The 13240-nt window shown below is 35.5% G+C and overlaps 1 protein-coding gene across 1 annotated transcript in view; it reads right to left on the bottom strand.

Moving 5' to 3' along the window:
- The window catches only part of LOC138839843 (uncharacterized), a 105130-nt gene that overhangs the window by 47543 nt on the left and 44347 nt on the right, over positions 1 to 13240 (bottom strand). Inside the window, exon 3 of the mRNA XM_070039356.1 lies at positions 7274 to 7336. Coding sequence (XP_069895457.1) covers positions 7274 to 7336 — 63 coding nt within the window. The remainder of the gene's footprint in view (positions 1 to 7273; positions 7337 to 13240) is intronic.

The following is a 13240-nucleotide window of genomic DNA, read 5'->3' as shown; positions in this document are numbered from 1 at the left end:
AACACTAGAACTCTGTGGGGATGGGGTAGGTTGATTATTTCCACTTGCTCCAAGTCACACAGCTGGGCAATAATAGAGCCAAGGCTATCTGGTTCCAAATTCCATGTTCTTTTCACATTGCCACTTTTTTTTGCCAACCTCTCTGCTTGAGTCTTTCATTTCAGTTACTTCAGTTGGTAGGCTTACCTACCAACTTTAGAATATCTCAGGGGACCCTACTGAGCTACTGGGTCAGTAATTAGTTCCTATTGTACTTGAAAAATGATAAATGCACAGTAAAAGTTTGTTCAGTGAATCCATCCAGTGAACATGCATAAAATCTCCTACACATATATTTACCAACCAAATACCTAGAATTTGATAATTAACAGCATGGACCATTAAGTTGGATAATATGCATTTTAACATTATATCTTACTTTTACTAGTGGAATAATTTGGGGAAGTTATTTAACTTCTCTGTGCTTTGATCTTCTCATTTGGAAATAATTTGAAAATAATATTACCTTGTTTGTAAGTTTGTTGTGAGGATTAAATGAATCAATATCCGTTAAAGTTCTTATAACAGTTCCAAGAATGCAGTAGATACTCAATAAATGCTCATTCAATTTCACTTCTGAGGATTAAATCCAGAGTCTCACTCATGCTATGCAAATGCTCTACCTCTTGAGATAATTCTCTGGCCCAAGTGTTAATTTTTTGTGCCAGTCCTGGGCTTGAACTCAAGGCCCCAGCGCTGTCACTGAAGTTTTGTGCTCAAAGCTAGCTCTTGAGCCACTGTTCTACTTGTGGTTTTTTGGTAGTTAACTGGAGATGAATCTATGGACTTTCCTAACTGGACTGGCCTCAAACTACAATCCTTGAATCTCTGATTCCTGAGTAGCTAGGATTCCAGGCATGAGCCACCAGCACCAAGAATTTTAATTTTTCTTTCTGTATTATAAGCATTGTGCTAATCACTAGATGCACATTTATCAACCAAAACAGGGCCCCTGTCTTCTTGTAATTTACCGTTTTGGTATGGACACAAGCATTAAATAATTAAAGAAATAAACATATCTATAAACTGTTCATGACTTACAAGAAGTAAATAGAATGTACTTAGGAGAATAATGGATAGGAAATACGGCACCGACTTAAAGCACACATGGAAGGCATCCAGGAGATAACATTTAAGCTCAGGTCATGACATGAGCTGGTAATAGAAGTGAGACTGAGACATAAGAAAGATTATCATATTTTCTAGTTTATCCATACATTCCTTGTTTATACATGTTTTCCCATCATATTTACTATACTCCTCTCTTTAACTCTATCCTGATTTACACAACAAATTACATTGTCACCTAAAGCATAAATGTATGTCTATACAACAGAAAAGGAAAATGGTTGCAGAAAAACTGGAAAAAATAGTATGAGTTTAAAGGGGTAGATAAGAGCCATAATTTGAAGAAGGAAGCAGGAAGGAGGAGGAGACAGATGGAAGGAAGGAAGGAAGGAAGGAGGAGAGTGGGCCATCAACCCTTAACAGAGGGTCATCAAGTTAGTAATCAGAAGGTGAAAATAACAAGGTGAGAGCCAGAGCAAGTAACAGCCTCAAGACAAAATTCATAGACAGACAAGTTCAGCAATAATTCAAATACCGTAGCAATAAAATTGTTTTCCAGATTCATCAGACCTCAACTGTGTTCATTGTGCTGGCTCAAAAAAAAACACCGTTTGTTTTTTTGGTCTGTCATGTACTAAAGCAAGTGATATAGAAACAGACTACAAATGAAGAATGACTCAGCCAATTAACTGCAAAGGGCTTAGGCCCCAGTATTTATTAAGAAGTACCAATATTGCTTTTTGAGTAGGTGAAGACAGCAGTATATGCCAACTCTCCTGGGCTGTGATGTGCAAAAGGAACAATAGGTCAGAAGTATTACTGTGTCCATCTATTGCTGTGTCACAGGTCCATGTGCTGATCCATTGAAGAGAGGACCAGAGCTTGGAAGCAACAAATCTTTCAAGGTTAGGAAGTCAGGTTCTTTAAGAACTCCTCAAATAGGGCTAGGAAGGTGGCTCAGTGGTAGAGTGCTTGCATTGAATGCATGAGGCCCTGGGTTCGATTCCTCAGCACCACATAAGCAGAAAAAGCCAGAAGTAGCACTGTGACTCAAGTGGTTGAACACTAGTCTTGAGCTGAAGAGCTGAGGGACAGCACCCAGGCCCAGAGTTCAGACCCCATGACTGAGAAAAATAAAAAAATAAAAAAGGTCTTTGATCTGACAACCAAGTTACCTACATACACCCTTGTCTTGAAGCACAGACATTAATAATAATTTATTAAGGATGGTATTAAAGTACTAACCTCCCCCTTTCAGTGCCTAAACACAGGTTACATTGACTCAGATTTCAACACTACCTTTCTACTGGGCTACATGACTTTGAACAAGTCACTTCACTTCTCTGATATAATGATGATACCTTGGGGAATACAAAGTAAAGATAACTTATGCAAAATATCTGCCACAGTTTCTTGTACACAGAAAGTGCTCAGTTGGGGTATTATTGGTGACAATAATAATGAACAGCACTGCTACTGAAATCTAGCAGTGCAGTCCCAGTATTGCCTCAATTAAATTTGTATATTTCAACTGCCTCCTTCTATAGCCCTTAACTTCCTGCTGAGATGGTTCCCTGCTCAGCCCTGGAATGTGAGTCTCTATCTTGTCTTTCTTTCCCTTTAAGGCCTAGCTAAAAATTCCTTCTCTCCAGAAATCTGTTGTTCTCACACCCACTTAGACATACTACACTTTCCCCAGAGTATCCACAGATTGCAAAGATTGTCAGCAACATTCATTTTGGCATCTAATACCAAGATACCTGATATTATTTCGCTGTCACATGCGTATGTTTTTTCATCCTTCCAACTCATTGTAAATCTTCCTCTCATCCTTTGTACTTAAACTGAAAACAAGAATGCATCCCTGCCACCCCCCAACTACCACTTCAAATACTGAATGTATTGGCTGGACCCAGGCTACCTGATATTCCTTCCTACACCATTAAAGAAAGCACTGTAGATAACTGACATGTTTTTGCATTGAGTTTAACAGGTCTCTTTATTTGCCTCATGCCTCTTGCCATTTCTTTCTCTGCCACAAGAAACCCAGCAGGAAGCTGTGCTGTGGTACATTTAATTTCAAAAAGAAATTGACTGCATAAAGCAGAGATGTTTAGCTGAGATGGGAGTGACATGAAGCAAAAGAAACAATGACAGCTTACAAGAAAATAGTTCTGACTGGAAATGAGGAAGTAAAGGAGCAGAGAGAGCATAAGTCAGTGTGACCCTACAATTTTATCTGAACCTCATGTCTTCCTAACTTCTTCTAGCCTCCCATATGCCCATCATCAACTGAAGACATCTTTGCAAGCAGTCAGATGGTGGAAAGTACAAAGGAGAAGGAAAATGCAAGACATGAGCTTGCAGAGAACAAGAGAAATGGGAGAAAATTATGAAAAAACATTTCCAGGTAGGACTGACTAACCTTGCCAAGGGAATGTTTGCTTGGCAAGTCAAATGGTGTGGTTGAAGATAATGGATGGACTGAAAAGAGTCAGGATTAAATTTTGTAAGAGATCTCATCATAGTTCTCTGAGTATAAAATATAAGCTCCCTCATACAGGGAAGTAATGTATGAAATGAACTATGTTACAATTCATAAAAGTTTTTCAATGTCTGATAATGCATAAGATACATACAAATCATTTACAATAGAGAACATAATTGCTGAAGCCAGCAATTGAAGCGATAAGAAGGTATAAATTTCTTCTATCAATTTCTGAAGATGTTGTGGCCCACCTTATGCTACAGAAGCAGGAAGACTAAGGTAGATCTAGTTTCTAATCCTTTCTTCAACAATGTTGAAATGTGAACAATTTGTGGATCCTTTTCTTCTTTATATCCTAAATCCCATGCTTGTAGTGCTGATTGTTAGGAGATGTGTAAGGTACATTGTACATATTCTTTCTTGTTATGAGCTACTGTTACCTTTTACCTTGTTATAATCTATAAATTATCATATACTGACCCTTTCCCCCAATGTTCTTCATACATTTTTGTCAGATTTTACTTCTCTCCTATTGCCAATAATTGAGCAAGGTAAACAGTAGGTACTCAACAAACATTTATTGTTTATTCAAATTCTTTCTTTCTTTTATGCCAGTATCTGGATCCAAACATGGGGTCTTGTGCTCTTGCTTACAATTTTTGCACAAGGCCACTCAAGTCACATGGCCACTTGCAGGTTTTATTGATTAATTGGAGTAAGAGTGGCATAAGCTTTTCTACTTAGGCTGATCCTCAGATCTCCATCTACGGAGTAGCTAAGATTGCAGGCACCAGTCACCAACACCCATCTATTTGCCAAATCTTTGCTTTACAAAGGCTATGATTTATAATTTTGGTCTACTCTACTCAAGGCTGTGCTTCTGAGAGTTTATTCAAATGTATACACTGAACATTATCCTCAGGTGTTTTCTGGTAGTGACACATATCACAAGTAGGCCATAGCCTTCTTCTTATATGGGTAAGAGACAGAAGTATGACCAGATCACTCGTACAGTGATTGGTTATCATTTATACCTAAGGAATGAAGAGTATATCAAAGAGAAAGAACAAAAATTTAGAGCCTTGACATAATGCCTAGATTTTAACAAGATCATAATGCACACAAAAACACTCATTTCACTAAGACTTTAAGTAACTTGTCCATAATAATTTTGCTAATACTGTTATTTAAAGTAAGTTGTATGAAAATTCATACGTGTGTTTTCAATGCACGGCCTTCATTGATGGAAACAGGCCCAGCAAGGTCACAGGCAACCTTGATAGAAATTAAACAAACTGGAGACATTGGCAAGTGGGTAAATAACAATATTTTGAATCCATGAGGTTTAGTGGTTGGAGGGTGAGAGCAGTGGGAAAAAATCAAAATTTTAGGCCTCTGAGCAAAAAAAATTGATCTCTCAAAGGCTTTTATTCAATTATATCAAATTCAGGCCAACCCTTATGAGGCTACACCTGCCATCCCTCTGGCTATCACCACTGGCAGGAAACCCAGCTTCTTCCCTTGACCTTATGAGCAGTACAACATAAGCAAGCCTAAAACAGTGCATTGTATCTCAGCATCTGATCCATTGTAGCAGTGTTTGGTTAAAGGGTAATCATCAAGGTGGAAATTACAGAGTTGTAGACAGAAGAGCAATGTGGCCATCTCAGTGACTTACTAGAAGCTATCAGAATGGTGCGAATCTATGCAACTTTGAGCTGTGGCAGATTTTTCAGCTTCTAAGACATTGTGCCATAAAGACTCTCATATTAATATTATATAAGGCACCTGAAGGGTTGAATTTATCAGATGGCCCCAGCTGGTTGAGAGGGTTGGAATCACACTAGTGTGATAATGATGGCAACCAGGGTGATTAATAGAATCAATATTCACTTGAAAAAGTTCCAAGATGATCCCCAGAGGATCTAGGCCACAGAATAGGTACCTCATTCTGAGTATTTTGTAGCATTTAATGCCAAAAGTCAGAGCCCTTGAAAAAGATCAGACAAGAACCCCAGCAAGCCACTCTTTTCTTCAAATATTAGTGGTATGAGCATGTAAATGATGGATGGTCATCAGAGTCATTCACCTCTCGTTGGTAAAGAAGTTGCTCTTACTAAGCTGCCATACCTAAGATCTGGAGTAAGTATACCAGTTTATCTCAGATCTTCTCTTCCATAATTACATTGTTCATTGAAAAAAAGGTTGACGGACATTTTCCAAAAATACTCTTGATGACTAGCTAATCCAGTCAAAGGAAGGACATCTTCCAAGGAACTGAGACAGAAAATTTTAGAAACACATCTCCAAACATTCATTGAAATGTCTATTAATAGGAACAGAAGCTGATTGTTTCTAGCTCCAATATTGACAAGAGTTCTTCAAGTTGTGTCTATATAAACAATGGAAATTAGTTTAGGACCCACAAACCTGCCTGTGTGAAAGCCCATGAGGAATAAGCCCAACTTCCAAAAGTATCCAATCAGAAAAGAGTATAATAGAAATAATATAGGATTTTGGTTTCAGATAGTTTTGGAATCAAGTCCATATGTGCTATTCACCTGCCATGTAATATGTAAGCCAAGTATTATACCTCTTTGAACATCCGTTTCTGTATCTATACTATAAAATATATGTCTACTAGCTCAAAAAAGCTTGGTGAAAATTAAATGGGAGTATTTGTACAAACTATAAGCACTGTTTTTGGCATTTTGAGGTATTTAATAAATGGTAGCTATCACTGTCTTCCTTCTATTCCATATCAATCTTCACTTTGTATCACTTAATTTTGATATGTTACAGTTTGGTAAAGAAATAGAATCAAGGGAGGTTGAAAGACTTATTCAAAGACACATAGCTAATAAATAGCAGAGCCCTAGTCTGACTGAGTATCCAATAGTCTTTCTATTAAGGTATAGTTGCCTTTCACAAGTGACTGAGTTACTGTGAATATTGTGTGAAAATAACAGAGTGCTGACTAAGGTGCTCAAACTCCTTGGCTGGATGACAGTCTGAAATCCATTTTCATTCAGGGGCCCTGCAGGATTGAGGAACAGCAACTCCAGAAGGCACTGTTACCAAGTTTCATGATTATTTGGATATGGGAACTCAAGAACCCATTGTTGCCAAGCCAGGGATTGTACTGTCAATAGCTATCTCACAGTGGAGAGATTCAAGTTAGCTAATGTCCTTCCGTACAGCTATGAGCAAACAGGTGCTGGATTGTAAAATTACTTTCCATGTGTCTGTAACACTGAGTATAAAATGGAAAATTACAGAGAAAAATCATGCCCTGTTATTGATTTTCCAAGAGAATTTTGGGGAGTTGTTGTTAAGAGCTACCTTTAAAAAAAGCCAACAAATGAGTTAATGGAATCTGCTGCAACTAACAAAATGGATGTAAAGTTTTCTGAAGTTCCATTAAAAACAATCAAACAAGGAACAAAAATATATCAGAAAAGGAAGTAAAATAATGATCGAGAAAAGCCTTCCTGGATGATTTGAATGGCTAAATGGGTTGACAAATAGCTTTAGCCCTTCCACTTCCAATACCACCACTCAGTACATACTTGCATGACTCATCCACATAAACACACCAAAAAAATCATATTCACCATCCTCTTAAAATCCACAACCCTTTGTCAGACTAGAGAAAGTCTCTGTTAAAAGGAATGTTACCATAGCAACTATGATTTGGGCAGCCCCAGCTGCATCTCTGGCTGCCAGTTTCTCCTGGAAGATCTGGAAAAAATTGAAAAAGAAGAAGTAAACACTAAAATTACCCTGGAATAATTATCACTAATTAATTAACCCATATATTTTATGTAATCATTTTACTCATTTATAACTTATAGGGCACCTGTGCTATACCATGCACTACACGAACATGAGGAACACATCAAAATACACTTGTTATCCTCAAAGCCCACAGTCTGTACAAGACATTTGTAAACATATCTAACACAATAGAATTTAAAGTGTTAAAAGTATGAAGGATATGTTAATAAAACAAAAAAGAGAGTGATTTTCTAGAGAGAAATATGAACAACTACAATGAGGAGATGGCGTGAACAGCTATCTTGAATTATCCATAAGGTTTACAGTTACATCATCTGAACCCTTGTGGCCCTGTCCTAAGAATATCCTCCTTTGGTCTCATTGTATAATTTATCATGTCCAAGAGTAATTTTTTGCCTTTTATTATCCATTGGGTTCACTTATAGATTTATAAGCACATTCTAATTATTACAAATGAGGGAAACCATGCAACCTATGTTTCTTTGGATTTGGATTACTTCGCTTGATATAATTTTCCAAGTCTTTCTATTTCCTTATGAATGAGGCAATGTCATTCTTTCTGATGGAAACAGAATTCTATTCTATTATATATATATATATATATACATATATATGTATATATACATACATACACATAAATATATATATATATATATATATATATATATATATATATATATATCACAGTTTCTTGATCCACTCATTCACTGAGGGGCATCTGGGTTGATTCCATACTTTAGCTATGGCAAACGATGCTGCAACACATAACATGGTTGTGCTGGTGGCTTTAGTGTAGGCTGGTTTGTGATCAATTGAGTAAATGCCCAGGAGTGGGATTGCTGGATCATAGGGAAATGCTATGTAAAACAGACACAAAGGTTGCATGATTTCCCTAATTTTAAAAAATTAGAATGTGCCTATAAATCTATAAGTAAACCCAGAGGATAGTAAAAGACAAACAATTACACTTGGACATGATAAACGGTACTCTAAACATGCACACAGTGATACCAAAGGAGAATATTCCTAGTAGGGGATCACAAGGTCTCAATAGTTATGTGCATATGAGCATATAAAATGGTGCTTATCTAAATGAACTCCTAGAAGTTGAATGAAGAGGGGTTTTCTTTTTGCTTTTTGAGATTCTTTTTTTCTGTTTTCTTCTCATTTGTCACCATCATTTTAAAATTACTGTACCTTTTATCTTGTATGTAAATTTATCTGACTTGAGGAGGGAAGGGGCAGCACACAGACAGTGGGACAAAGGGTGAACTAATTCAGCAGTGATACTCACTAGACATTATGTTGGAAATGAACTACACAACTTGGGCAGGGAGGGGAAGAGGGAGGAAAAAACCTGGGGAAAATGAGGGAGGGAGTAAAACTGTTCAAAAAGTAATGTACTGACTTATGTAACTGTAACCCACTGTACATCACCTTACAATAAAAATTAAAAAATTAAAATTAGTAGTCTAATAAGTTGACAATAACAATAAAAAAAACCCCAAGCTAGTGATGCATGCTTCTAATCCCAGATAATTGAGAAGCAAGAGCAGAGTAGAAGGGTAACTGGGACACAGATCAAGTGGTAGTACATTTGTCTAATAAACACAAAGCTTTGGGTTCAATTCCCAGTATGGAAAGAAAAAAAGTGGGATAATGTGCAGAATTGCTGTGATATATTACCTGAATATCCTGTTCTCAACAAAATTAATGAGACATGAAAAGAAATGACACTATTTGACCCACACAAAAGACAGGGACAAAAGGTAACTGAAATGTTTTGTGAGATAACTTGATGTTGGCTATAAAAAACAAAGATTTCAAAGGACAAGATTTATAAATATGTTTAGACTTCTAAAGGAAACCACACTGCAGAAAATGAAACTAGTCTGACAACATAACACCAAATTGAAAATATCGAGTGATAGAAATATTGCTGAAAAGTAAATTAAAATTCTGGAGTTGAAAAGTATAATTACTGTAATGAAAAAGTCATTAGAAAAACTGAGCATTATAGTTCATCCAGAAAAGGAAAGAACCGTGCTATGTGTTGTTGGCCTATAATCTTAGCTACTCAAGAGGCCAAGATCATGAGTATTACAATTAAAAGCCAGCCCAGGCAGAAAAGTCTGCAGACTCCATTTTCAAAATAACTAGCAAAATGTGGGACTGGAAGCACTGCTCAAGTAGTAGAGTCTCAGCTGTGATCAAGCAAGACAAACAAGCTTAATGTTCTGAGTTCAAATCCTAGTAAAGCAAAAATTAAAAGTAGTGGGAAGTGGTGCTGTGGCTCAAGTGGTAGAGCGCCCACCTTGAGCTGAAGAGCTCAAGGACAGTGCCCAAGCCCAGCGTTCAAGACCCACAACCAACAACAACAAAAAAAACTGCTCAAAATTAATAGTGAGCATCAGTGGTTTACACTTACAATTTTAGCTACTCAGGAGGCAGAGATCTGAGAATCATAGTTTGAAGCAAGTCCAGACAAGAAAGACTAAGACTCAACTCCAATTAACCACCAAAAAGCTGGAAGTGGGGCTGTTGCTCCAATGGTAGAGCACTAATATTGACCACAGAACGCTCAGAGACAGCACTTAGGCCCTGAGTTCAAACCCTAGGACCAGAAAAATTTTAAAAAGTAGTGAACTTAAGATAAATTTATGCATACTGTGAAATCTGAAGAACAGAGAAAAACATAGAGTGAATAAAATCACATAGAATTTCAGAAAAATAGTAGGTACATAATGCAAAGCAAAATACAGGCAATTGAGATGAAAAAGGCAACAAAGTAGTCAATCTAATAATGGCATATTTATCTTAAAAACTGATGAAAAATAATTTACAGTCTAGAAGCTCAAAAGAAGTACCAAGAGGTATAAACAAAAAAAAAACAGATACATGATGTTAAAGCTGAAGAAAACCAAGCATTAAAAAAGAGAAAAGCTTGAGAGCAGCAAACGTAAAAGAATTGATCACATATAGAGAAGTCCAATAAGATTAACAGCTAACTTTTTCAGTGAGGTTAGAAATAATGGAGGCCAGAAAACGCAACAATGGCATTACATATCAAAACCACTAGAAAAAATATAGCCCATCAAAGATCTTAAATTCAACAAATATATTTTTATCAATAAAGATAAATTAAATGTTTTAGACAAATAAAAATGGGTTGCTTGTGGATACCAGACCCATGTCTATGGGTCCTTTTAAAATATATTTTATGTTTTAAGTAGATGTACAAAGAAGTTACCATTCACCAAGACAGTTTATGAATACAGTGCATCCCTTGATCAATGTCATCCCTTTCAACATTCTCACCCACTCCTCCCAAGCCATCCCTTCCCTTACTTTTCTCCATTTTCGGTTAGATATTGAAATTTTTGTCATTTAACAAAGCAGTTTATGTATGCAATGCATCTTGATCTGTCACCAATTCAACATTTTCACCCCACTTTAATCCAACCCTCAGGTCTTTTTATGCACATGTAATCATATTTAAAAAAATCAAAGAGCATCAAGACACATATTGTATAATTATGTTATGAAATATCATTATGAGAAAATTTATGGAGACCCAAATTGAGATTTCCAGTAGCTGGAAGGAATGAGAATAAGAATTACTTTCTAATGGGTACAGAGATTTGTTTTAGTAGTGATAGCTGCACAATTCAGTGCGTGTAACAATAACATTGAATTTTACATTTAAAGTGGTTTATATGGCTTATTTTCTGTTGTATAGTTTACTTCAGTTAAAGAAGCTATCAAATAAGTCACTCAACTTATATCTTATGAAATTTGAAAAACTGGTAAATTCAGAGGAAGCACAAAAAGGAAATAATGAGGAAAAGAGACATGAAATAAAAAGCAGAGCAGTGGAACTGATGACAATAAATGTAGTTTCTATGAAAAAAATTTTAAACGAGTAAATTCTATATAAATCTTAGGTTGACTAAAAAAATAAGACTATAAACAATAGTAAACCAACAATTTATATAACCTATGTGAAAGAAATATATTCATACATTCATTCATTCACCATATAAGAGAAATAAATTCATCGACCTATCAAAACGATTGCACATGACTAACAGGATTTTATACCAGGAATTAACAGATTCCAACACTGCATATGATTAACAGGATTTTATACCAGGAATTAACAGATTCCAACACTGCACATGATTAACAGGATTTTATACCAGGAATTAACAGATTCCAACACTGCACATGATTAACAGGATTTTATACCAGGAATTAACAGATTCCAACACACAAATGTTAGTCAGTATAATAAATGACACAAATAGAATAATGGGCTAGAAAAAACACAAGATCATCCAAGATCATCCTGAGTTGTACAGAAGAAGGACCCAACATCCTTTCATGATTGAAAAACCAACCAAACTAGAAATAGACTAAAACTGTAAAACTCACAGAAGAAAATGTAAAAGTTAAATTTCAAGAACTTTCATATAATTTCTTAGATGGGAACCCAAGCATCAGAAAATGAAGTGAATGACCTGAACTTCATAAAACTTTGTGATTCAAACCACACTATCAAGAACATGAAGAGATAACCTCACTGAAAGATAATTTCCAAATCATATATCTGAAAAGAGATGTATGATCAGAATGCATAAAGTGGTCTTACAACTAGATAATAAAATATAAGTAACTCATAAATATGAATGAAAGTCTTTCTGACCAAGAAAAACAGAAAATCCATAGTTATTAGGAAATTCAAGTCAAAATTTAACATGGCAACACTTAATGATCATGGGATAGATAGGATTTTTTAAATGGTAAAGATCTGGATAAACCAGAACACTAACACTCTACTGATAAGATTGTATAATATAAAATACACTGGAAAAAAATCTAGCAGTTCCATATGAGGATAAACATAGACTTACCATGTGCCCCTGCAATTTCCAGTTACTACTATAAATCAAAATTGATAGAATATGCCCAGACAAAATTTTGACACTAATGTTCACAGCAGCATTACTCATAGTAGCCAAAAGGTTAAAATGAATGGATAAATAAAAGGTAGCATATCTGTGTAATTTAATATAAATAATATGTAAGTAAATAATTGCCAAATAAGCAATCTAACATAATGAATAATTTATTTCTACACACAAAAATATGTATAAGCCTATAAAACCTCACCCTTCCTAAAAGAAATCAAGCACAAGTACCCATGTGAAGTATGATTCCATTAAAACTATTATAATTAAGCCAAGGGTAGAGGTACACACCTGCAATTCCAGTTCGGAGACTGGTAAAATGATTGCTTGAGAGGAAGAGTTGGAGAGGGAAAGTTTCCAACAACTTGTATCAAAAAGTGAGACAAAGAAACAAAAATATTAGAATAGGCAACTCCATAGGAAAGTAAAAAGATATTGTTGATTGCCTGTGGATACAAACATTGGGAGGAAATGGAGAGTGACTTCTAATGAGTACAGTGATATCTATTGTAATGATATAAATCATTTAAATTAATCTGATGACAGTTGTACAACTCTGAATATCCTAAAAGCTATTCAATTGTACACTTCAATGAGTGAATTATGTAAATTATGTGTTATAAATTTATTATTAAAACAGCATCAAAAATAAAAGGCTTGGAAATAAAATCAACAAAAGCACAGAACTGGTACATTTAAATCTATTTAATGTTGCTTAAAGAAGAACTAAGTAAATGGAAATACAGAAAGAAGTCAACAAGTAGAATAAAATTGGAATACTCTTTCCAGTTTCAAAACTAAGATAATTAAAACTGAGGGACTCGAATAAGTATAGACATATAGCACAGTGGAACAAAATAGGAAATCTAGAAACACA

The sequence above is a fragment of the Dipodomys merriami genome, unplaced genomic scaffold, assembly GCF_024711535.1.
Source record: "Dipodomys merriami isolate MVZ:Mamm:240054 unplaced genomic scaffold, mDipMer1.0.p SCAF_3, whole genome shotgun sequence".
NCBI classification, from domain to species: domain Eukaryota; kingdom Metazoa; phylum Chordata; class Mammalia; order Rodentia; family Heteromyidae; genus Dipodomys; species Dipodomys merriami.
This window is presented reverse-complemented; position numbering and strand designations above follow the sequence as displayed.